This window comes from Filicampus tigris, chromosome 2 (genome assembly GCF_054856515.1).
Source record: "Filicampus tigris isolate MCC_2025a chromosome 2, RoL_Ftig_1.0, whole genome shotgun sequence".
In the NCBI taxonomy this organism is placed as follows: Eukaryota; Metazoa; Chordata; class Actinopteri; order Syngnathiformes; family Syngnathidae; genus Filicampus; species Filicampus tigris.
The window spans coordinates 10,163,281-10,189,210 of NC_141218.1; the positions used below are offsets into that span (position 1 = coordinate 10,163,281).

General features: G+C 38.8%; 2 protein-coding genes across 7 annotated transcripts; one reads left to right on the forward strand and one right to left on the reverse strand.

Moving 5' to 3' along the window:
• Positions 1 to 560: 560 nt before the first annotated feature.
• Positions 561 to 19,624, reverse strand: gdpd2 (glycerophosphodiester phosphodiesterase domain containing 2). 4 transcript variants are annotated; one of them, XM_086024093.1, is made up of 17 exons: positions 19,456 to 19,624; positions 13,900 to 14,104; positions 11,925 to 12,028; positions 11,744 to 11,837; positions 11,548 to 11,607; positions 11,358 to 11,456; positions 11,143 to 11,236; positions 9,258 to 9,403; positions 8,877 to 8,959; positions 7,981 to 8,140; positions 7,545 to 7,751; positions 5,380 to 5,528; positions 3,544 to 3,691; positions 3,244 to 3,326; positions 3,140 to 3,165; positions 1,683 to 1,974; positions 561 to 1,430 (listed from the first exon to the last, which is right to left on the reverse strand). In XM_086024093.1, exons 2-17 carry the CDS (start codon positions 13,975 to 13,977, stop codon positions 1,391 to 1,393), a joined length of 1,863 nt encoding a protein of 620 aa, XP_085880219.1. In that variant the 5' UTR covers positions 13,978 to 14,104; positions 19,456 to 19,624; the 3' UTR covers positions 561 to 1,390. The 4 variants fall into 4 exon arrangements, with proteins under 4 accessions (XP_085880219.1, XP_085880216.1, XP_085880217.1 ...); XM_086024090.1 differs by having other exon boundaries at positions 1,613 to 1,974; XM_086024091.1 differs by lacking the exon at positions 19,456 to 19,624 and adding an exon at positions 17,158 to 17,296 and having other exon boundaries at positions 1,613 to 1,974.
• An 18-nt stretch (positions 19,625 to 19,642) lies between these two features.
• Positions 19,643 to 25,625, forward strand: pdzd11 (PDZ domain containing 11). 3 transcript variants are annotated; one of them, XM_086024097.1, is made up of 6 exons: positions 19,643 to 19,806; positions 20,644 to 20,741; positions 22,591 to 22,731; positions 23,689 to 23,787; positions 24,362 to 24,422; positions 24,775 to 25,625. In XM_086024097.1, exons 2-6 carry the CDS (start codon positions 20,649 to 20,651, stop codon positions 24,807 to 24,809), a joined length of 429 nt encoding a protein of 142 aa, XP_085880223.1. In that variant the 5' UTR covers positions 19,643 to 19,806; positions 20,644 to 20,648; the 3' UTR covers positions 24,810 to 25,625. The 3 variants fall into 3 exon arrangements, with proteins under 3 accessions (XP_085880223.1, XP_085880224.1, XP_085880222.1); XM_086024098.1 differs by having other exon boundaries at positions 19,769 to 19,818; XM_086024096.1 differs by lacking the exon at positions 19,643 to 19,806 and adding an exon at positions 19,813 to 19,913.
• Positions 25,626 to 25,930: the final 305 nt, after the last annotated feature.

Here is a 25,930-nt window from a genome sequence, read left to right on the forward strand (position 1 = left end):
ATCAGTGCAATATTATTAAGATATATATTTTTTACATTCATAGAAGTGATTGGGAAATACACTATTACTTTATAAAAACTACAGTGTGTGAATCTTTTGATTTGTTGGCTATTCTATTTTTAAAATTTATTAAATGCATAATTAAGCATGCTGATCTGTTTGTCAATGTTAGAAAAAAAATGAGTATCTCAGAAAAGTGGCTCTTTATGCCACTGTATTTTGTGTTTGATGTAATTGTGCTGAAAGGCACACAACTTTGAAGTCACAAGGCAATGGAAAAACTGCACTTTCAAATGACATGAACTCATGTAGATCAAGGAATTCTTATCTCCATTTTTACAAGAGCAAAATTCTCACAATTCTGCCGAGGTTCAAATGTCTTTTTGTACTTTCCAATTCATGCTGGGGGTTACTTTTGACCCACTGCCCGTATGTTTCACACCCCTGCCACTTTAGAATAAAGGTCTAAAGTCTTGACTAAAGATCTAAAGTCGTTTACCTGTTCATACATTTTCATGAATTTCTTTGAGGTCAAGATTAAAAAACAAAACACAACAACCTTTAACATGTAACTTATTTTGAAAAATCTTTAATAAAAACATGCTTGGAGTTAATATTTTTCAACATTTGGACAATATTTACCCTTTGAACTCCAAATACGGGGTTTATCGGCCTCTTTTATCTCGAATAATCGCTATCGGCCCTGAAAAATCCTACATCAGTTTATCTCTAGTCAATTAGAATGAGAGGAAGCTAAAAATAAAAGAATCAAAACAAAATAGAAGCAAATTTTGAAAATGATCAAGATCATTTGCATGTATAGCCTAACTCTGAAGATTCCATGTGTTAAACTGACATTATAATCAGTATGGCCTTGAGACAAATATTTCTGGCTGAGCTGCACAGTCGGCCCATGCCTAAGCTTTTGTCTCAGTGAGAGAAAAAAAAACAAACCAACACAATCCGAGATTTTAAGACATCATGACGACATTCAAAGTCGACGGGACGCAATCCGTGTCATCGTGATGAGATGTCAACAGTTGACAAGAGAATCCCGAGTTATTCACCTATAGGGCAGCATTAAGTCAACAGATCAGGTTGAGCTCGCTCGGTTGTGACCCCGTTAGGTTACACAACCTCATTGGAGCAAAGCGACGACGACGACGACAACAACACAAAAAGTTTACGTGGTGTCTTTCTTCGATGCAGGATCAACTGCGGTATCTTGCGGGATGACAACGAGCGTGTGGTGAAGCATCTGGGCTCGACAACATCTGTGCTTTCCTCCATCACTCCACCATGGGCCTCCGATACAGTACAATATTGGTAGCAGTAGTAGTAGTTGAAGTAGCATTACTAAACAGTTGGTAAGAAGGGCGACAGTTCCTTCTCATTCCAGGCCAACAAGTTCTCCCGTTGTTTCTTTGACACTGGGGAAAGGAGCAGGAAATGTCATTATGATTATTTGTATGTTACTTTTGGATCAAGTGGCTTTATTCAACGTTAGCATCTACCAAGAGTTTAATCAATAAATAAATAAATAAATATATACACACCCCCACCCCCACACACACACAGTGGGTACGGAAAGTATTCAGATAAGTGTTCACACCCTGTGCTCAGAATTGAGTAGAAGCACCTCCTTGGGTCTTCTTGAGGATGATGCAACAACTTTTTCACACCTGGATTTGCAGATCCTCTCCAGTTCTGGTTCAGGTTGGCCTGTCCAGAGATTCTCAATCAGGTTTAGGTCAGGGCTCTGGCCGGGCCAGTCGAGAACGGTCACAGAGTTGTTCTGAAGCCACTCCTTTGTTATTATAGCCGTGTGCTTCATGCCACTGCCCTGTTGAAAGGTGAACCTTCGGCCCAGTCCGAGGTCCTGAGCGCTCTGGAAGAGGTTTTCCTCCAGGATATCTCTGTACCTGGCTGCATTCATCGTTCCTTCAATTGTAAACACTCGTCCTGTCCCTGCAGCTGCAAAACACCCCCACAACATCCACAACATGATGATCCCACCACCACATTTCACTGGAGGAATTGTTATTTGGCAGGTGATAAGCAGTGCCTGGGTTTCTCCACACATACTGCTTAGAATTAACACCAAAAAGTTCAATCTTGGTCTCATCAGACCAGAGAATCTTATTTCTCATAGTCTGGGAGTCATTCATGTGTTTTTCAGCAAACTCTATGCGGGCGAGGCTTCCGTCGGGCCACTCTGCCATAATGCCCCAACTGGTTATAGTTGACTTGTGTAACTTTCTCCCATCTCCCGACTGCATGCCTGGAGCTCAGCCACAGTGATCTTTGGGTTCTTCTTTACTTCTCTTACCAAGGCTCTTCTCCCACGATTGCTCAGTTTGGCTGGATGGCCAAGTCGAGGAAGAGTTGTGGTCTTCCCAAACATCTTCCATTTGAGGATTATGGAGGCCACTGTGCTCTTAGGAACCTTGAGTGCTGCAGAAATTCTTCTGTAACCCTGGCCAGATCTGTGCCCTGCCACAATATCTGTCTCTGATCATCTAGGACAGTTCCTTCGACCTCATGATTCACATTTTCTCTGACATGCACTGTGAGCTGTAAAGTCTTATCTAGACAGGTGTATGCCTTTCCTAATCAAGTCCAATCAGTTTAATTCGACACAGCTGGACTCCAATAAAGGAGCAGAACCATCTCAAGGAATATCAGAAGAAATGGACAGCATGTGAGTTAAATATGAATACTTGTGACCATATGATATGTTTTTTTCTTTTTTCATAAATTTGCAACAATTTCTGCATTTCAGTTTTTCTTTCTGTCAAGATGGGGTGCTGAGTGTGGATTAATGAGAAATCAAATGACATTTTTTGATTTTGGCAAATGGCTGCAATGACACAAAAAAAAGAAAAAATTCAAGGGGTCCAAATACTTTCCATGCCCACTTTCACATGTATATATATATATATATATATATATATATATATATATATATATATATATATATATATATATATATATATATATATATATATATATAATGTATATATATATATATATATATATATATATATATATATATAATGTATATATATATATATATATATAAAATGTATATATAAAAATGTGTAGCATGTGTTTCATCCTGACCAAATGCATACATTACCTTTTCTTTGGCAGCAATGACTTTTCCTGTGAAAGAGTGACATCACAATGGAATCAATCATATCCACATCTCCTTTTTTCTTCTAATTGCATTTACAGGCTTACCGTTGGAGGAAGTACACTCCAATGATCAACACAATACAAACAACATCCACTGTAATCCATACGATTGTGTACGTCCGATAGGGCTGAAACACAAAGATTAGGAAGATTACCTAATCTGTCTGATGTCTCTTTCCAAGGCATTTAAGTGTAATGTGCTTTTCTGTGACTCCTCCAATCTCTCTATTGCAACTTGCTGATGACACTATAAACTAAGTGGCCATGCAAATGTCACATATTGTTATCAGCAGGTTACAACAGAGAGACTGGAGGAGTCACCAAAAGGTGCACAACCACTCGTACCATTATCCAGTTGGGCTGCCGCACGTCCCTGAGTAGGTGGCATGTGTTGGTGGTGACCGAGCTGACCCCCATGCACCACAGCAGCGAGAAGAGCCACGACTCGTTGACCACCCACGTGTTCACTGTCACGTTTTGACTCACAAGATCCCTGTTGCGCACCAAAAAACACAGCTGCATATCAGCAAAATCAATATGTAGCTCAAGTCAATATATTAGCTTGTAGTGTTTCCATTAATTGACTTTAATGCTGTGGATCAAAGAGTTTCAAATTTGAGAAAAGATATTCTTTTTAAAAATGTTCTTTTTCATGATATATTTTTCCTAATTACATTTACATGTTCTATTAAATATTATGGCAGCAACTAATGATGATTTTAATAATCGATTAATATATCGCATACTATGTCAATAAATCAATGAATCGGATACAAAAACATGTTTTTATTTCAATCCCTATATTGAAAAACAGGACATTATTTCAAATTGACAGTGTAGAAAATGCACAAACAAATCATTTAAGATTTAGATACTGGCCTAGTCCGTAACATGTCAGAAAATAGGCAAAAAAGTTCATTAATTAAAAGCAGCTTTTTACAGATGTTTTATATTGATTCAACACACAAATGGAATCAGTGTCATTTCATGTAGTACTACAGAAATCAGAGAGGATTTTCTGTTGTAATGCTCAAATCAGACAATTTGGACGATTATAAGTTCAACAAGGTCTATAAACAATTGATAATCAAAATTATTATTAATTAATTTGGTAATTGATTAGTTGTCTATTAAGTGATTAATCTATTAAATATATGAACCCGGAAGTAACACAAGGGGTTAAAAGGGTTCATTAAAATTCAATGACAAATAAACATACAAATTAAAAAAATAGTGCAATAAACTATTTTACACATTGCATATACATTAGCCATTCCAACTCCTTTTTCTTCTTTTTATTTTTAGCTATTGTGGATGCCTCCTGGCACTATGCTACCTCAGAAATCGGCTTTGTGTACGGCAACTCACATGGTAACGTAAGGTTTATAATTACTGTAACATCTATACTAATTTCTGTTAGCCTGCCTGTCTATGGCGTTTTGCATATTATGCTAGCATTAGGCTAGCTGACCTTTGTTGGACATTACATGGTTTGGTTGAACATTTTAATGTACAAGGTTTAATTATTTGTTTTACATGACACTGAGTGAGATGAAACATCCATCCATTATCTGTACCGCTTCTCCTCACAAGGGTCGCGGGGCGTGCTGGAGCCTATCCCAGCTGTCTTTGGGCAGTAGGCGGGGGACACCCTGAACTGGTTGCCAGCCAATCGCAGGGCACACAGAGACAAACATCCGCACTCACAATCACACCTAGGGGCAATTTAGAGTATTCAATCAACTTACCATGCATGTTTTTGGAATGTGGGAGGAAACCGGAGTGCCCGGAGAAAACCCACGCAGGCACGGGGAGAACATGCAAACTCCACACAGGGAGGCCGGAGCCGGGATCGAACCCACGACCTCTGAACTGTGAGGCGGACGTGCTAACCAGTCGACCACCGTGCCGCCCGAGATGAAACACACATATATATATATATATATATATATATATATATATATATATATATATATATATATATATATATATATATATAAAAAATGTTTTATTTGGTCTCTCAATATCTGATTTTTAACTATTGCAGGTGAGTTTGGAATGTGTCCCTGTAATAGAGAGAGTTTCACACTACAGTAAAACAAAACCAAGGACTTGTGATCACTCTACCAATGCTTTTGGAGGGAAGTGTTTGGTGAAGGCTGTCACCATAGCGCCTATTACCTGACTTGAGCTGTGTTCAATTTGTTATATTGCAGATTGAGATGGTTGCCTCCGTCGTGAAACATGTCGTGTTCGTTGTTGTAGACGTGGATGAAGCCTGGAGCGGCTGTTTTCACATATTCTCGTTCTACAGGAGGAAGCCACAGGATCTGTACAAGCAAACAAGGCAATTGCATAAATTGTAACAATAGTGTCCCGGTTATCTAGGACGGAGGTGGAAAAGTAGGCAGTCTTCATAATTAGAGGCTCTTAATGCTAGTTCGCATACTGTTTTGGCATATTTTGTTTCATAAAGTCTTCAGACAATCAGTTTGGTTTAAAGCTAAACATGTAACACTGACATGTACAAATATCTTCAAGGAAATTGTGAAAAAATAATCAATCTGTTTCTCTTTTTTTTCCAGATGATGCCAAAGCATTTGACTGTATGAATGATTGGAAATGGTTTAGAAAGTTGGATCAGAGTTAGGTGTGGAAATGGGGGTTCACTACATATAAATAGTGAACCCCCATTTATGGCGAGGCTTGCATTCCAGACCCACCCATGACAAAAATCCACAAGTTAGAGAGACAATATACATTCTGTTGAATACAATTACATCCTAGTAGTTTTCTCACATGCATTAAACACATTTAAACACACTTTTATCAAAATGCACGTTTTTAAGTGTTCTATAGAACCTTTTTTCACTTTTTGGTCCCTGATAGTGTAGTGGTACACACGCCTGAGTTGTGTGCGGGCAGCGTGGGATCGATTCCCGCTCAGTGACAGTGTCTATGTGTGCCCTGCGACTGGCTGGCGACCAGTTCAGGGTGTAGTCTGCCTTCGCCCATTGACGGCTGGGATAGTCTCCAGCAACTCCCCGCGACCCTGTATAGGATAAGCGGTTTGGAAGATGACATGATGACATGACTTTTTGCTGTCAAGAAATGTGAGACTACCATAAAACATCACTTTGAGGAAACAAAAACAAGATTCGCTCACACACTTCTGCAAATAAGAGGTAAAGTGTGCTTGCTAATAGCAGTTTACTTGTCACACCCAGTAGTACTTTACCATATAACTGACACATTAAACAAAAGAGAATCAAACATTGTATATTTAAATGGCAAAATGCTCAAACAAACTTCAGAAGTTCATCTTATGAAAGTCTGCTAGCTTAGTGCTAACATGTCAAGTCAAGTTAAATTTATTTATATAGCCCTTAATCACAGGAAAGTCTGAAAGGGCTTCACAAAACACACAAAACATACAATTCAAAATGCTAGCTGGGATAACAGAAATTAGCATAGTGAAGACAAAAGAAAAAAAGAGAATTGAACATTATATACATATTATGAACAACGAAATGCTCAACCAAGTCAGTAATGACGAAAGCCCACTAGCTTAAAACTAACATGCCACTTCTTCCTGCTGTTAATTATGCTGCAGCTCTTCTTGTAGCGCCCAATGCTGCCTGACATGTTGTGGCGCAATGTGGTACTGCAATAAGCGCAAATCTAAATTGGGACTTGTCTGTATACCGTAAAGACATAAAAATGATTCCTTGAAGCAGAAGTCAACCCACACATATTTTTTTCAAGAATATGTTGTATGCAGGCCCACTAGTTGAAACACAGCATTCTGATTAATACTGCGTTTGTGGAACATGAGTTAAGTAGCAAAATCCACCCCTTTTTAGCCATCTCAAGGGGCGGCCATTTTGTCACTTTTGTCGACTGAAAATGACATCACAACTGTTCAGTGCTCAGGTAACGACCAATCACGGCTGACCTGTTTTCTGAAGCTGAGCCGTGATTGGTCGTTACCTGAGCCCTGAGCAGTTGTGATGTCATTTTCAGTCAACAGAAGTGACAAAATGGCCACCGCCAGAGATGGCTAAAAACGGGTTGATTAACTCTTATTCCACAAACGCAATATTTAGCAGAATGCCTCGTTTCAACGAGTGGGCTTGCATAGAACACATTCTTGAAAAAATATATGTTTGGGTTGACTTCCCCTTTCAAAATCGAACCGCGCCGAAACACTATAAGCCTATCAATATATTTGTATGTTGTTGCTTTACTGTTATCTTTGACTATGCCCACTCCAGGGTCTAGAAAGAAATCTGATTGGGTGACTGGTTGGAGTATAATTCCAAGTGTGAGGGTGAAATGAGGCCTACCAGGTTTGGGTCCACGTCAGACATCAGGATGGTTTTGACCACATCCACCGTGTCAGTCTCCTGGTCGGGACTGTAAAGGTCGAATATGACCGAGACGTTGTGGCTCTTGGCGAGGTTCAGGAGCTGCAGTAAAGACGCAACGCTCTGATTCCGGGCCTCTTCTTTATCCTCTGCAGACAGCTGGGACAATGATCGGAAAGGATCCGTCTGGAAAACATAAAATGCAAACATCTATTTCAGAGTGGTTCTCCAATTCTTCAAGACACAATCTAAATTCATCTTTTATTCCTCTAGAAATATTAATCATCTTCACTTTATCAATGTTTTTCCTCAAAAAACAGGCAATTTTTTAATCCCTATGGCATTTATGGGCACACTTGGTATGTTTAATCCAATTGTACATTACTTATGAGGATATTTAAAGGTGAGCGCTAACCTGTAGGAACCATTCTCCTGCATTCAGACTTTGCAAGTCCTTCCAGGTCAACTCGGTGCTTCCGTTGAAATCTTTGTGCGGAAACTTCTTTTGTACGTCTGTCGTTCTCCTTAGGAAGCCCGAATGTTGATCGTGCATCAAGAATGGAATTCTGTCTTTACTAATTTACAGACAGAATTAGGGAATGAATCAGAATAATGCATTCGTGTGAATCAGCACAAGTTATATTCAAGATACAAGATGTATTATGATGTCATATGCACAGTAAAACACAACGGCAGCACTGGGCAATAAAATTCTTAACCTTGTTCGTCTCCTTCCACTTATAAAAAAGAATGGAGCAATTTTAAATAATGGAAGATACAGAAAATACTGAAGAAAAAAGGGATGAACATAACAATTAGAGTTTAAAACTTAATGAAAAAAAGGACAGTGAGTTTGAGGTTGGCAGCTATTTGAGTATTGCAGGTTCCAATGGTATTATTGCACAGTGTAAACTTTCAAGTGAGGTGGATTACAAAAGATACAAATATTACACAGTATAATTGACAGATTGCAAAGTCATTTGTTAAGGAAATGGCCAACACATCGGCAGTACTTTTTGTGTGTTGGATTAGAAACACATAAAATTCAAATGTAAACTATATTTTTAAATACAATTACATTATGGAAAAAATGTTTCCAATAAACTACTGTTTTACATTACTAAAATACAATTTTATTTAAAAATTGAAATTGAAATTCCTGCGGCATAAAACTGTTATGCTGTAGATAGATAGATAGATAGATAGATAGATAGATAGATAGATAGATAGATAGATAGATAGATAGATAGATAGATAGATAGATAGAATGTTTAAAGTATTTCTTAAAGCTATAATTATATAGGCCGGTACCTGATCTGCACGTCTGTCTCAAAGGCCGCCACGCCGCATTGGAGGCTCCTCTGGAACGACATCATCGTGTTCTCGGGGGCCAGCTGAACGCAAACATCACACATGGTGAGACACACGCCTGAGCACACACGCAAACACAAAGAAACGGTGCCAAGGTACACAACGCCATGCTGCGTGTTCATCTCAGCTTGTTTGTGAGCCAACAGCAAACGCGCCCTCCATCGTGTAATGTACACCTCCATACATCTCCACACACAGGGCCCTCACATTGCGGGTTCACACCTGAGCCAGGATTGGAGGACGGGTGTGTGGCGCAATGCAAGTGAACACGTGAGGCCCATATTTGCTCGCTCTGCTTTTTCCATCGGGACGCATGCTCACCATTGGCGCGCCTCGGTGGCCGATGAGCTTTGGCTTCGGAGGCAAGTCGCTGTGGTCGATCAGACAAGGTGAGTGGATGAGTAAAGGGCACAAGAGGATGGCTGCTGACACTGCAGCGTATAACGATGCTATCAGGAAGCGAGAGCCTGGTCAGAGGAAAAAATTGAGTCAGGCAATAAATTGACTCCCTGGATTTTTATGCACTTCTTTATATACTGTTCTAAGGCCGTGCTTACCAACCTTAATTGACACATATTTTACCTAAGAAAAATCTTACGCCTCATGGCACCACCAATCAAAAATGTCACAAAAAGTATCGCTATGCAGGTGCTGCTTATTCGGTTAGCAAATCAGAGTCCAGGTGGACACAGCAGTTTACTCTTTTCCAATACTCTACGAACTGTGATTTTACAATTTTAGTTTTGGTTGTTTAAGTGATTGTTTTTTTACAAATGGGAAAACGTGGTGATCTCGTTCAAAAAGTTTTATAATTGCACCACTTAATGGTGGCAAAGCACTACTTTTGTTTAAATGAGCCTCCTCAACTCACTTTAACATAATTCCTTGTCACCAAGATGCCACAAAATGGCGGCACTACTTTTGTTTACATTGGGGGATCCTCAACTCACATCACAGTTTCTTGGAAACAAGATGCCACAAGAGGGCGGCAAAGCACCATTTTTGCTTAAATGAAACTCCTCTCCTCAACTCACTTCCACATCATTCCTTGGTGCCAAGAAGCCACAATATGGTGTCAAAGCACTACTTTTGTGTAAATTAAGCTTCTCAACTCACTTCCACATAGTTTCATAGTTCCTCATCGAGATGATAAAAGATGGCGCCATAGCACTACTTCTGTTTGAATAAAGCTCCTCAACTCATTTCAACATACTGTAGTTCCTCAGCGCTAACATGCCACAAGATGAAGGCATATAAATGAAGCTCCTCAAATCACATCCACATTGTTTCCTTGGTACCAAGATGCCATAAAATGGTGCCACAGTACTACTTTGGTTTAAATGAAGCTCCTCAACTCACTTTTACATTATTGCTTGTCACCAAGATGCCACAAGATTGTGACAAAGAATTACCTTTATTTACATGGGGCTTCTCAACTCATTTCCACATAGGTCCTTGGAACCAAGAAACCACAAGATGGTGGCAAATCACTACTTTTCTCTAAATTAAGCCCTTAACTCGCTTCCACATTGTTCCTTGGCACCATGATGCCACAAGATGGCGGCAAAGCCCTGCTTTTGTATTTAATGAGGCTCCTCATCTTACACACAAAAATATAAATGCAACACTTTTGTTTTTGCTCCCACTTTTATGAGATGAACTCAAAGGTCTAAAACTTTTTCCACATGCACAATATCACAATTTCTCTCAAACATTGGTTCACAAACAGGTCTAAATCTGTGACAGTGAGCACTTCTCCTTTGCCAAGATAATCCATCCCACCTCATAGGTGTGCCATATCAAGATGCTGATTAGACACCGTGATTAGTGCACAGGTGTGCCTTAAACGTTACACTTTGAGTTTATATTTTTGTTAAGTGTATTTCAACATAAGTTCTTGACACCAAGATCACACAACATGGCGGCATTATTTTTGTTTAAATAAAAAAGCTGACCAACTCAATTCAAAAGAATTAATTGGTACTAAGATACCACAAAATGGGGACGCAGCACCACTTGTGACTAAATAAGGCTCCTCAACTCACTTTAACATAGTTCCTTGGCACAAAGAAGCCACGATACGTTGTTATGCTTTTATGATTTTAAATATTGATTCATATTTTCCCGAATTTAAGAGTTTACCAGCAAACAAAATTATATAATTTCTTTTGTGCAATTTGACAATTGGATGATTTGCATAGCATACATTTGGTTTTGGCCACGTGGAATCCCTCGAAGACAAATGGGCTCAGCAGAACCAAACTTCCAACAGCACCGAACTGCAGGAAAGGAGCAGTCGCCTTCCAAAGCATAAAAGCACATTAACCGCATTCATCGCAACACATGGAAAACATACAGTTACCATCTGACTACGGCGATTGGTGACCAAGAGATTGTCAATTCCGTTCAAGGAGTACCTACCTGGAGTGAGAGAAGAACAGTTGGCCATTCTCGCTTCCACTGGAGACTTATTCCGATGATTCCGAAAGATATGAAAAGCAAACCAAGGATAAGGAGGCCCTTTAGAGAGAGAAAAGCAGATTAAAAAAAATGACATGCTGTAATGTAAATAACACAACCCAATCAGGAGCAAACAAAGAAGTCAACTTACCTTATGCAGCCAATGTAAGTTGAGTGGTTCTCTCAAGGCAACTTGGAACAAAGCAAAAAGCTAAAGAATGAAATTACAGTTACAGTGTCTGCTTGGAAATACAATTATACCATATTTATACGATGGCATAAAAATGGAGTACCACGGGGATCCTTACTGGGACCCCCTCTTTTAATGAATGATCTTGTATTCTCACCAGCAGCAGCAGACAGTAGCTGGTTAAAACTGCTGAGATGATGATCAGCACCATGAACCAGTTCACCCAGCGCTTCAGTTTGATGAAGCCCTTCCTAAGAAGAACAATAGAGAAATACAGTAGAGCCAAAAACAACAGGAAGCCAAAGTTTTAGGCTTTTTGTGTGCTCGTTTTTGTTTACCAGTTAACATCCTCTTGGTCATTTGAAGTGACCAGGCAGATGTACATCCAGGACACTGACAGCAGGGTGATCAGAATGAGGAATGAGAGCCACCAGCATACGCACTAAAGTGGTGAAAAGGGCAATAGGATGAATAATATGCACGTCTATCCATCTGTTTGGATGAAAAGAGCTCAGTTGATCAACCAATCAATCAATAAATCTACATTTCCAATGCGCATGACTTTACATCTCTTTATTTATGAGGTTAAGGAGTAGAAAGTAAAGACATCTGTTTTCAAAGGGACTAAAAGTAAAAGGTGTCATAAAAATCTTAGAGTACAGTTTTCTGAAAAATTACAAAAGTACAGCAAGAAAGTATGCGTACATTGTTACTTTCCACTACTGTTGAAAATAAAAGCATTTCAATAAAAAGAACACATGGTAGCTGCTTTGTAATGAATTGCAAATGCTGATTTTTTTTTTTTTTTTTAGCATTTCCTATGTCCTAAATGTTGAATTTTACAGTGCAAAGTGGTTCCTTGGCAAAAGTTACTACATGACTGAGTTGGACAGGCTGGAATGTTAATCTGTGATTACATGCCGGAAGATTTCCAACGGTTGCAGTGGTGGAAAACACAAGGAAAACAGAGCAAGTTGTTTTATGGCTTTGCAGGCACATGCAATAAAAAGTCAATTTTCCATAAAAGGCCACTCTTAGCACTTTCTGAACTTCACCAGGACCTAGTTACGACATCTATTTCTTGTTATTTAGCATCTATTTTTCCACCAATAAATACGCTGCCTTAAATCACTAACAATAGTTATGACTGAATTATGAATTATGAATCGTCAATAGTAATAAAAATAATAATAATAATAATAATAATAATGCATCAAATTTATATAGCGCTTTTCTGGATAATACACCGATATATAGTAAATGATATTTTTATTGTCAATATTATTGCTATCCAGAACAACATAAAAAAAAGACTATAATTGGGAAACACTAACCTAGTACAGTGAAGCCCCGCTTATTGTGGGTGATACATTCGAGTTTGATCTGTTAAGAAATTGCAATATAGAGACCACATAAAAACATTTTGTTCACATTATTAGTTTTACATCTCCCACACGCTGTTAAACACACTTAAACGTACTATAACACGCCTTTAAAGTATTTCTCAGCCACTGTTCCGACTCTCTTGCTCAAAAGAAATTGGTAGTGATCGTATATCATCACTTTGAGGAAAAAAGACGATTATCTCGCCCACTCGAATTTAACGTTTACCGTCAAACTGACACATAAAACATAAGAGAATTTTAAATTTTGTATTTACACACCAAAAAGTTCAACGAAACTGTAACCAGACCAAAGTCTGCTTAGTGCTTGCATGTGAAACCCCATAGACAGGCTAATATAAATTAGCATGGATCTTACAGCAATTACACATCTTCAAACAACTGCTACTTTAGCACACACACGGAGCAGCATTACACACAACAAAAATAATTAAACAGTATATTTAACCACCAAAATGTTCACCCAAACAAAAGCAGCATATTCACACTTAGTCACCTGCAGATTCGCCCATATGCATTTTTTTTTTAATTATGAAAATATGTATTTCTTTTAATATTGATTTTTGTTGTTTTTGTTTTTTTTGGAGGGGGGGAAGCAAATTCACGTTTTCTGTGGAAAACACTTATTGGAGCTTTATCTTTTGGCCCCAGCAAATCGCGGGGAGTTAACTGTATATAGTTTTGTCTAACAAAGGTCAGCTAGTTTAATGTTAACATACAGTACAAGACGCCATAGATGGGCTACCGTAAATAAGCATGGACGTTAATTCCAAACTTGTTAAAAGCAAACGATGAACCCCGATATGCTGCGGCAGGGCTTCACTGTATACTCAATTCTGCTTGTATGCGTTCATAAACATACAAAGTATATAAACTATCGAGACAAAGGTAAGCATAAAAGTGTCTTTACTTTACTTTCGCCGCCTTTCCTCAAGCGTTTCCACTGGCAGCTGTAAAAGCCTCGGCAGCAAATGGTGAATGGCGACATCTCTTCCTCGTCTTCTCCTCCTACTCCTCATTCGCAATGTAAGAGGACGAAGAGGATGGCAAGGGACCGCAAAGCAGGTTCACTGACTACCCACAAGGGGAACTGAGCCCCCATTCACGGCGTCGACCTATAGGGAGTGAGCGGGAGGAAAAAAGAGGGGGAGAGCCAATGAGGATTTGAGAGTTTTCAGGGCAATCCGTGCTTAATAAGGCCGTCAATAGCGCCGGGCTGTGAAGAGAGCCATTGGCTGAACTGACAATAGAAACTCCACGGGAGCTTTGAGAGTGCACAATGATGTCACAGCACAAACTGAGGGCCAGCCAGGCCTTCTCTGCTGGCGTAAACATTATCACAGGCACTGACCTACAGTTTGTTGCTGGCGGGCAGAAACCTTGTTTTGGTCCAAATACGGCCTATTTTTTTCAGATATTGAAGCTGTTGGTCTGTCCTCACATTATTTTTTTACTAGGGATCATCAATAAATTCAATTCAAGTCGACACTGCAGTGTAATGGAATGAAATTTTCAAATCGCAAAGCCTGCAATATAAAGGACCCACCCTAAAAACTCAGCTTCATTTTGGTCAGTGAGTAGATTTTACTTTACACATTTACGTGTATTAGGGGTATGCATCTCTCTAATAAAGGACAGTTTGGTGTGATTTGGTAAGATTATGTTTATGATGATTATGATGATTATGAGGACTAAGATGATGATAAATGATAAATGTAAATGTGTCAGTACTGTAAACATTTGTTTTGTACAATTTTGTGAAGTTATCATAGTGAACACTTAAAAAACAAGTCCAGGTGTTTAATGTGTTAAAAACTGAAAATTGAAGTAAATAAATAAACTCTTATTAATTTAAGGTTTGGTAGGTTTTATTTCATTATACGCATAACATTTAAGACCAAAACATTTTCATATAAGAAATTTGACACTTTTTATTGTAGTACAGATTAATTTATGGCTTGTGTTTCTTAAAAAAAAAATACGTGGGAAGAGGGCCTTAAAAAAATAATTGCATATTGAATCGCAATATTGAGTAAAAAAAAAAATGGAACGTGGGTGTCAAACTTAACACCCAGCAGTCCCTTCTCCTGAACTGATGCACTGAAAAGGAATGCTGCTGTGAGGTAAGTATACTAAACTTCTGCGATGGCCAGGTGTCTGCAAAAAGAGGCTACAGTTCTCCCTTCATGGAGTGCCACAGGGATCATTACTGGGGCCCCTTCATTTTTAATCAATGATAATGTATTTTCACACTGCGTAGCTGGTTAACACAGCAAACAATAAACCAACTGCAACCCACATGAGCAAGCGCTTGATGAATGGATTTTAGCCCGCCACTGTATCAAGGCAATCCAGGCTCAATAAGGCCGTCAATGGAGGCTGGCTGTGCAGAGATCCACTAGGCTGAATTTACAATGGGAACCTCACGGGAGCTTTGAGGGCTGGGCTGACTATTCCAAACAAGCCCAGCGGGGTCTTTGATAAGGTGGAAAACAACAACAATGCAGTATTGGGTGTGCGCCTTTTCTGCTGGAAATCAGCAGTTGCTGCAATTTAGGTGCGGCTGCGGTGGAAGGAAGGTGTCGCAGTGTTGCGTGACATGTTCTTTTGATTGTTGTCAGTGCTTTGCTGTTTTTGTCTCATTGTGTCAGTCTTGTCGTTGGTTACTTTGTTATTAACTCATTCACTGCCATTGATGAATTTACTTGTCTTTTCATAGCCCAGCCATTCAATCCCAGGAACTTATTTATATTATATTTCCAATTTTTTTTAAATGTTAGGGTAAAAGAGGGTCTGAAAATGTCTGACTCTGTCTATGACTTTTGTCTTCTGTTATTTCTTCTCGCTTTGCAGAAGGACCTAAAGTTTGTTTCTGTTTAAGTACTTCTGTGATTTTGCGTTTTTGGATCTTGTTTGGATGGATTTAGCTTTTTTTTTTTCTTTGAATTGAAATTTTGATATAGTGGTTCAATTTTTATCTCCAACAACAGATTGTATTTTCTTATTTTTTGGATTAAAGAGTTTAAATTAAAAAAAAAAAAAAATACAAATAAATTGTGGGAATCCAATTAAAAGCATGCCTCTCATTAATGTTTTTTTTTTTTTTTTTTTACTTTTACATTTTTTACTTGTTACTTTATTTACTTTTTGTAGGAAATGTCGAAAATTAAAAAAAATTTATAAAAAATTGGAGATTGAAGGGTTTCAATTTTTGTCGGTGGTAAATATCCGAAAAACAACAAAAATTTAAATTCTTTATTTTGACATAAAAAGTGATGGAATTAATCTTGTCAAATGAAAATTATACATCTCCTTGTGTTATCAAATATTTTTATCAGAAGTCTTTAAATAAAAGAGATTAAGGTTTTCTGTTTGTTGTATTCAAAGGTCAATACGTTTAAACATCATTCTTATTTTTGGACAACAGAAAACATTTTACATGGTGGTTTACATTCTTATAAATTTTTTTTATTCATTTATATGAAAATTAACACATCTTTTCTTTGATTTTGAGGCGAGAAAATTGATGCTGTCCAAAAAAGTACCGGTATGTACTGGCAAGTAACACAGACCCATGAACATTGCTAATAAATGATCACAGCAGGAAGTTCTCCTTTTGATTTGAGCTCACATTTGCTGTCAATAGATCCAAACTATTGTGCAGAACACTTTTATACTTTCACAGGTTGAAGTGGACAAGATTAGTAATGTGAATTTGCATTTTGGTGGCGATCGGTCGCCGTTTTAGACAACAGAACTATTACCACGCTTGCCTGCCTCCCGTGACGTAGACCGTTGAGACCGAAAAAATAACAAACCGAGCTCCAAAAGGGGGCGGGCCAATTTGTCGTAAATCTAATCACAAAAAAAGCCCTTAAATCACTACAGAGCCTTTTGGGCGGAGCATTTTAGTACTGATGTCCTTTTTACATGTAAACCTATTATATAAGTGCCAATGTTAAGATCATCCAATTTTCTCTTTAATCTCTGACATTCAAGGATCTGAAATCATTACAGTAAAAGGAGATATCAATGAGGTCTTTTTCTCAAAGAAAATCCTATAACAAATGTACAACATACCTACAAATCTAAATATACCTTTACTATGTGGCAATTCTAGTCATTAAATTTGTTTTTCATTTTAAAGTTGAGTATGGTGTGTACTCACCATAAATCCCACCTGGCTTCACAAAGACATGCGAAAAGTGTCTGTGTCAGTCTGTGTTTTTCAGCACTAGCTCTGAGGGCACCCGTGAAGAGAATATAAAGTCCCCGATGAAGAGGTCCAGGTCGGGGAGGGTGGAATGTAACCCAAGACGGAATTGGAAGGCAGGGAGGGAGGGAGGATCTCAACTACAAGTTGTTTTTTTTTAATCACACCTCACAAGCACTCAATAAAAGGATGTCAACAGAACTTTTAGACTATTTTAAATCACAGTTAGCAAAATTACTAACGCTATGTACTTAAGTAGAAGTACAGAAACTGAAAAAGACTATGGTAAAAGTTGAAACACTTCTCTCCTTGAGCAAAATTTAAAAAGTACACATTCAGTACAAAAATCGACTTTCAAGGGTCACCACAATGAGGGAAAATTAAAAATATTGTTTGAATTTTTTTATTGTCAGTTTTATTCAATCCCAATTTTGATAACTTGGCACAATGGTAAAAAGATGTTTTGTTGATTTCAAGCCAAGAGTGAGCTAAAAACAGCTCAGGCATTTATTATGCAAGTTCTACTTTCATAATTTTTACCACAGTAGCTTGGGATTTGATCACAACTTGAAGGTTAAGATGTGAGACTTATTGTTAGTAGATACAATAATCTAGTAATTCACATCTAGTGCTTTGCCTGTAGTGAAGTGCACAGCTGCCATTGTCAACAATGTTCACACTATTGCCTCACTTGTAGGCTAATTGTCCTAGTTAGCCAAAGTAGTCCTACCTTTGAGGACAAGTTGTGTCCTAAGTACATAGACTCTAACAGTAAAGGATCAGGCTTGAGGGCCCGTAACTAAACCCTGAATACAAATATTTGAAAGTGCCTTGGGATTTCCTGATGGATAATGAAATTTTTTTATAAATATGTTAATCGTTTATGTGAATTTGACTTTTCACAAAGGGTCATTGACCTTTTCATAATTTGGGTCATAGCTCCCTCATTTGATGTCGGATGCCCAACCAAAGTATACATGTACATTTTTGGATTCATTGTGTCAAGACGAATAGTTTGATATGCATATCGACACAATTGGGGCATTTTTCAAAAATGAACCGTTTTTTTAACCTTTGAAACCCGCTTCGAGCAGCAAAAGCAAGTAAAAAATGTTCACTCTTCATCAGGAAACCCCAAGACACTTTTGAAGCTTTGTCTCCAGGATTTGGTCACTGGACCTTCAGGCTCATCCTCGACTACAGGGGTGTCCAAATCTGGTCCTCGAAGGCCGCTATCCTGCATGTTTTAGATGTTCCCCTCCTCCAACACACTTGCTACTTACTGCAGAGCTGGCTGATGAGCTGCTAATTTTTTGAGGACCGGATTTGGACACCCCTGCTCTACTATAAAGTCTCTGTACAATAAAACATGTCTGAATGGCTCTAAAATCTGGTCACTGAACAAACCATACTCACACATTTTGAGTGCCGTCCAAACCGCTGTCTCTTCCGTGTTTCACTGCGTTTACATTTTTCATCTGACTGCTATAAACCACTAACGATAACATAGAACAGGTGTGCTAGTTTTAATCACAATTTTAACATTTTTCGATCAAGGCCGCGTGCACGTTTTATAGGACTCGGGCAACATTTCTCCGTATTTGCAGTTGACAAACCCCTTTCACAAGCTTTTGGGTGAGCAAGGACATTCATCAAATTTAAATATAACACAAGCGGCCGAAATAAGTTTCCTCTGAAGAGTGTCCAGGACCTTAGGAAAAGACTGAGAAAAAAGAGTGAGAAGTTTGGTCATTCAGGAGAGACTCAGAGTCGACATGAGCCAAAGCCAGAGGTGGCTCGGACATCTAATCAGGATGCCTCTTGCACGCAGTGGAATTATTAATTAACAAATTAATTAGAACATCATTGTTATAAATTATCTGTTTCTGTGTTCAGCAAGCTTTCTAATGATAGCAGTATTTGGAAAGTAGGTTAAATTAGAAGTTTGAAAGTGGGAAGGTCCCATTTTTAAATATCGACCCCGATTGAATGCATGCATTGAAACGTTGGCCAGAAATTGATGCATTTTCACTGCTTTTAAAGAGTCCTAACTTTCGCAATATTAGTCACAAGCAAATGCTACTTGCAGTATAGGACAAGGAAATAAAAGATCTGTCTGATAATGATTGTTTCCTTTAAATCAATTCATCTTTGAAATTTTACGCACATACCTACTTACTACTTGCTGAAGCTCTCATGGACTTGAAGCTTTCAACAGGCATAATAATAAAAAATTTAAAAATCTATTCTTACCTAGGAAATGTTTTTCCCAGTTTGCTTGTTGTGATTGCGCAGCAGTGGAAGTACAGTGTATGCAGCACAACGTGTATTGTGCTGCTTGTTGTTATGTTTCAGGTGGCATGAGGATTAACTAGTTCCCAATTCCAGATGCGGTCTGCACCACCCTGTCTTCGCCGTAGGCATGCAGAACGAGGGCGCGTCGGCGTCAGTACGTCATCATTTGAGCCGAGATCTGATGCCAGTGGCTGAAGTTCACAAACGTCAAATGTATCTCCAATCGACAGGGGGCGATACTGCGCGTGATGACCGATTGTAACGTATAAGGAAGAAGCGGTGCCAGTCGCTCAGCGGCAGAGCCATTGGGTGAGATCGAATGTGAATTTTTACAACTTTTATTCGTCTTAAACGATTAAAACATATGCACTGGGACCACTTGTATACCCTCCGAGGATTTATCCTAGTGAATTTATGTATGTTAAATTCGACAAAGCGCGTCTGTTTGTCGCTTGCTTTCCAGCTGCGGCTAGCTGCTAAGCTAACTGTAGCGCGAGCGGTCGTTTTGTTTACAATTGAAACCACAAGGCTTCTGTTTTGTTTCGTTGGTGTTGCACCCAAACTACAAAACTATGAAATTCTCCGTTTCGAGTTAACCTGTCATCTAACGTAGCTGACAATGTGATGTAAACGTCGTTTGGTATATTTCGATCGCCTGCACTTGTTTCCATAAAGGATGGGACCAACACCTTTTTTCAAATAACCTCATTAAGAATGGAAAAGTGAAAAAAGGGACAGGGGAAATGATTTTGGAAAGGAGTAAGCATGTGAGGAATGGGGATGAGGTAGGGAAGAAACTGTTGTTATGGAATGAAGGCATGAAACAAACACTGATGGAGGGAAGGAAAAATATGCTGGACAAAAAGCAGGGAAGGAAACGAGGATGTACGAATAGGATTGAGTGAGCTTGGGAGAAAGGAACCTAATGAGGATGTATGAAAGGTAGGAAGGAAGGAAACATGCAAGGAAGAAAGGAGGAATGGAGGAGGGAAGTTCAACACGCTTTAAACCCAATCACTGGCCTTGAGTACAAACCCTAGTTTAAAACCTTAACCCTAACTTTGAAATGCTAATCCATTGTGCGTTTTGAACTTTGGGCGTGTGCGTGCGTGCATTAATGTACTGTGTTTGTTTATGTGTGTGCAGCAACAATGGATCAGAAGATTCCCTATGATGACTACCAGCTCCCGGTGGTCTTCCTTCCCTCTTATGAGAACCCACCAGCATGGATTCCCCCTCAAGAGGTAAGTTACTGTGTTTGTACGTTCCACTTGCAAGACTTTGAAATAGTCAATACTGAATGCAGGTTTTCTTGTCCCAAATTGTTTCTGCACATTGGCACAAGTGCGACTGCCGTGCCAATGCACACTGGCTGAAACAAACTCTTCAGCTGTGAAGTTTTTACATGCATTTTATTGCTCTTGAACGTTTCATTTAATAAATAACGGAAGAGGCATCAGCCACTGTGTCTCTCCTACATGCGAGGGCATTGCAAAAAGTATGCTATAACAACCCTTAAAACACAATTACCTCAAAGAAAACGCAATATACAGTGGCATACTGGCATACAAAACTTTTGGCACCCCTGTTCAAATGAATAATTAAGCAACTTCCTTGTGTCAGGAAGAAAGGTGGGGGTGGAATTCCCCTAAAGCAAGAATTTATTTTGCTTTGAGAAAATGTAAATGATTAAAAAAAAAGATACAATTTCATTTCAGATATAATGGGACTGTGTCATCTGTAACTTCATGACTTGTGGGAATAATTTCATCTTCCATTACTTAATTATTCACATTCATAAAAATGTTGACCTTGGGTGCCCATACTTTTGCATGCCACTGTAGTGGGGGCATGTCTATGACTATGTTATAACATAATATAACAGGGTTTTTCCTGTGTTCAAAATTGCGAGGCGGCCGTCACCAGCTCATTTTGTGCCCGCCTCCAGCCAAAGCGATTGCTATTGCTCAACACAGCACAATTGATGTCTGCGCCAGCAACGTATTTTAACTTCAGTTGCAGCGTTCGCCCGGTTTCATGCGGCTCTTAAAGCCCTTTTCGCTCTGAACTTGCAGCGCGCCGTTGTCAACGCCATTCATGTGTATGTGGCGAGGGGCGGCGCCACAGCATGGAGCGTGCTAGGCGACGCTGCGCGTACTCGGACGTCTTCCATGATGGCAAATCCCCTCGGATGGAAACATTCTACTTGTCGGTGGTGCCGTCGTGATCTCAGAAAGCGTTTTTAATAGGAGAGGGCCTGGCAAGTCATTTACTGCTAGTTTGGCGGCATGAGGACAGTGGAGGAATCCTTGATAAATAAAGTTCATTGACTGTTTTAACACTGAAAGATGCATCCTGTTTCCTTTTACAATTGAGCAAAAACTGGGCTTTTTTTGTAACAATAAAAAATATATTTTCTAAATCAGTGGGAAAAACCTCCTTTTTTACTTCCTCGGCTGCTACGTCAGCACTTCCAAATATGGCCACGCTGTTGCGCGTATGATAAAGGGGCTTGTCCAAACACGGTGATTCAACAGATTACATTCGGCAAGCGAGGTACCAGGTACGTGCATCTCATGTATGAACTTTGACGCAAATGAGATTGAGGGAAAAAACGTTTGTCAGTGTTGCCTACCAAGTTCACTTTCAAAATGGGAGGGAAAAAAATCAGAGCATTACAAAAATATGAAGTTCAACACAGGACGTTTTAACAGTTTTTGTTGAATGTAATGGCAATCCCACAAAAAAAAAAAACCTAAAAAAAAAGTTCATTTGCGCCCATATGTATAATTTGGCCCTTTGCAGTAACACTTTAAAAAATGTGGCTCTAGTTTTAATAAATGAATGCTTTAACTTGTTAGTAGTCATTCGTATTGGAACTCTGAAAGTATGTTCCCTGTAAAAGAATGTGAGTCAGTTGAATTTACACAATACATGCACGTTATGGCACATGGTCAGGATGGAACCCTGTATAATATAATATGAAATGATATAGAGTAATCCAACAATTGCAGTTAAACATGACCCCTGAGTTAATGCATTCAAAGTCCATTTTGCATCGTATTTAACGTATTTAATTTTGTGTTGTTTCAGCGGATCCGCCACCCCGACTACAACAATGAGCTGACCCAGTTCCTCCCTCGCACCGTGGTCTTGAAGAAACCTCCGGGAGCACAACTGGGCTTTAACATCCGCGGCGGCAAGGCCTCACAGCTGGGAATCTTCATATCCAAGGTGGGCGTCCCTCAGCATGTGAGCGTGCGTGTGTGGGCGTGTGCGCAGGTGTGTGTGTTTCACTGTTGCGCAATGATAGGCGACATGGCTAGAAACTCTTGAGTTTTTACAAAAATCCCATTTCAAATTTTGAGATTCATATTTTTTCAACCTTCAATAAAAGGAGAAAGCAAATGACATTGTAATCATTCAAAACAAGTCTTATTTTTTGCGTTAATTATGCTTTATTTCTCTTAAAACCAAACACAGGCTTTTCAAGTGTTCCCCTCCAAAAAGGTATAGTATGATCGGTATATTTTTTGCGGCAGATACAGCAAACACTAGCTAACACCAACTGTGGTCACAAAACACTTTTATATCATTTCAAAGCCATCCTACAACATTACTCTTAAAAATAAATGGGTCAAAGATTATTTGATTTGTAAAAATTCAAGCAAAGTGGGCATATACAGAAAGCGGTAAGTAAAACTACTTTTCTGTTAGGCTGGGTTTTGGCAACATCTTGTGGAGATTTCAGAAAGTGCACATACGTTTTTCTCCCTTTGATGGAGGATCATTAATTAAAAAAATGTACGAATCAGTGAATTTGCAAGTAGCAAACTGCAAGGGAACAATGTAATGTAAAATGTCATTTCAAACAAATTCCTTGGTACATTTTAATGGAGCATTTTAAATATTCAACCATTTGACATCATTAGATTAATTCAAAAAACATCTTTGGAATTAATATGTAATCACAAAACTGTCACTGAAAGTGTTATTTTACACAAATGTAACTTTTGTCCCTTAAATTTTGAACACAATTGCATCTTGTATACAATATCTGATACTTTCAGGTTGCTGTATGGAGTCTAACTTTGAACTATGGAAGCTGCAAAAAAAAAAAAATGCTGGTCCAGAAACTCAACTAAATAACATGAATTTATTGACAAATGCTTTTCTTCCTTTGTGTGTCAGGTGGTTCCGGACTCTGACGCCCACCGAGCAGGACTACAGGAAGGAGACCAAGTTCTTTCCGTCAACGAAGTGGACTTCCAAGATATAGAACATTCCAGAGTAAGTTGGCGTTTTTTGCTTGGTGGAACAAATAAGTGGAACTGCTGAAAAAATCTTTTTATTTTTTTATTATTATTATTTTTTTAAAATCTTTGCATACGATGAAAAGTGTCCCCACCCTTTCGACATTAATTTCATTCAAACATGGAAAAAATATACTTTGTGCTGCTCATTCTGGTCTTGGCCACCGGGGGGCAGTAAAGTATAGACATACGCTGGAGATGTCACTCCTCAGCAGTAATAGCAGTTGTTCTTCGCTGAGGATAAAGAATATATGACTGAGTACTGTTAATACATTTTTGAGGTACTTCCATGTATTATATATCATTTTAAAGGAAATTAAGTGTACAATTAGAATATATGAATGTATCAGTTTTAATTTTTGAGCCATGAGACCCATTTAGCCAGAGCCAGATATATATCATATTTACAGAGGCTACAAGGACGAGGATGTAAGATTTTAAAGTAAAACAGTGGTATTGAGCTCATCACTGTGCATTTTGAAGAAATCTTAACTTAGCCTAATGCCGTGCATGTGTGTGTGTACACGTGTGTGTCACGCGCGCGTCATCAGGCTGTGGATATTCTAAAGACTGCACGAGAAATCCTGATGAGGGTCCGCTTCTTTCCGTACAGTAAGTTGTCTGACATGCCTCACTCTTAAGGCAAATTACTAATCTCCAATTTTAAGGTACTACTACCCTTTTGGATTAATCGGAGTTTACACAAAACACTAAAATAGTCATTGTGGATACTGATGATGTTACTAAATATTATACTTGATTGTTAAATTGAGCTTGCACTTGAGCATTTAAATTTCCGCTCTTTTTTTTTGCCATTATGATAACCGTTGAGCCTGACCTATATGTCCCGGTTCTTTGTCATATAGTGTACATTATAATGACTATTCAGTTGATTGCCAAACCTAGATACAATTAATTGTCAGTGTTCTAAATTAATGACAAAGTTCTGTTCTAATCCTTTCAGACTACCAGAGGCAGAAAGAGAGGACCGTCCACTAGGTGGTATCAGAGAGACAAATAAGATAGACTGGAGATGTCACTGTGACGTCATTGACAACCCTCCTCCTCCCACCCTTAAACACACGCTCACACCCTCAACCCCCCCCCCAACACACACACACTACTTTTTGTGACACATAGTCTTGCTCACACTGACTCAGTTTCACTGGAGCAGTTAATGTAGCTCATTTGCATATCTGTACTCACACCAACGTATGACGTCAAAGAGGGTCATTTTAACAATGCTTTAAAGTCAAAGAAGTTTGCAGTTTTAGACTAGCTCATATATGCAGAAATATCTATGTAGAAGTGCATTTGTGTGTGTGTGTGAAATGTAAATATCAAGGTTACCACACACAAAATATATATTAAAAATAAGACAGCAGGAGCTTTCTGTGAAAGTCAACTAATCCATTATGTCAAGCACGTTGCTCTTCTACATGCAGTTTTTACGTATTGTAAATAGATGACAGCCTTACTACATGATTATAAATATTTATGAATTGTCATGTTAGATTTGATTGATATGCCACTGGATATTTTTCAGTTTCAGTTTTGTTGCTGTACCACCATTTCTTTCATGCCCCCCAGCCCACATGTCATGATTTTGCCATGTTCTAGTTCTTTTAAAAAAAAGAAAAAGTTTTGGGTTCAAGAGTAGCCAATAGTAGTGCTCGATTAAGGATGTTGGAATAGTAATCGGCTGCCGATGGGCCATGAGCTCACAATCATTACTTAATGACTACAAACAATCAATCTGTTCATCTATGTATTGCAGCGACAGGCAGCAAAATTAAATGTGCACTAGTAAAATGATGTCTTGGTTGTGATTTTTCTCCCCCCCCCCACACACTACTGTAAAAGTCTGTACAGTAATGGATTGACAAGGCCACAGTAGAACAACTATGTTACTACTGAGGCAAAACTGTGCACTAGTTGTTAGCATGCTGCTAGCTATTTGTTCTACAAGTGGGCAGAATTGTCTTACAACTGAGGATGGCGCATACTAGTACACAGACAATTCAGCGCACTAGTAGGGTATCGAATAAAGGCTCCAAAGGAGTTTTGAACACTGTTATGCTAACTAATAAAGTCATAAGAATGAATCAATATTTGTATGG

Excerpts from the sequence above, each read along its gene's own strand:
- gdpd2 (XM_086024090.1), bottom strand. The coding sequence starts at position 13,977 with ATGTCGCCATTCACCATTTGCTGCCGAGGCTTTTACAGCTGCCAGTGG. Across the intron at positions 8,960-9,257 it reads GCCACCGAGGCGCGCCAATG|CTGGCCCCCGAGAACACGAT; the intron begins GTGAGCATGCGT and ends GTTTGCGTTCAG. Across the intron at positions 3,166-3,243 it reads GGAGTGTACTTCCTCCAACG|GAAAAGTCATTGCTGCCAAA; the intron begins GTAAGCCTGTAA and ends ACTCTTTCACAG.
- pdzd11 (XM_086024096.1), top strand. The coding sequence starts at position 19,862 with ATGCACTGGGACCACTTGTATACCCTCCGAGGATTTATCCTAGTGAAT. Across the intron at positions 19,914-20,643 it reads ATTTATCCTAGTGAATTTAT|CAACAATGGATCAGAAGATT; the intron begins GTATGTTAAATT and ends ATGTGTGTGCAG. Across the intron at positions 22,732-23,688 it reads TGGGAATCTTCATATCCAAG|GTGGTTCCGGACTCTGACGC; the intron begins GTGGGCGTCCCT and ends TTTGTGTGTCAG.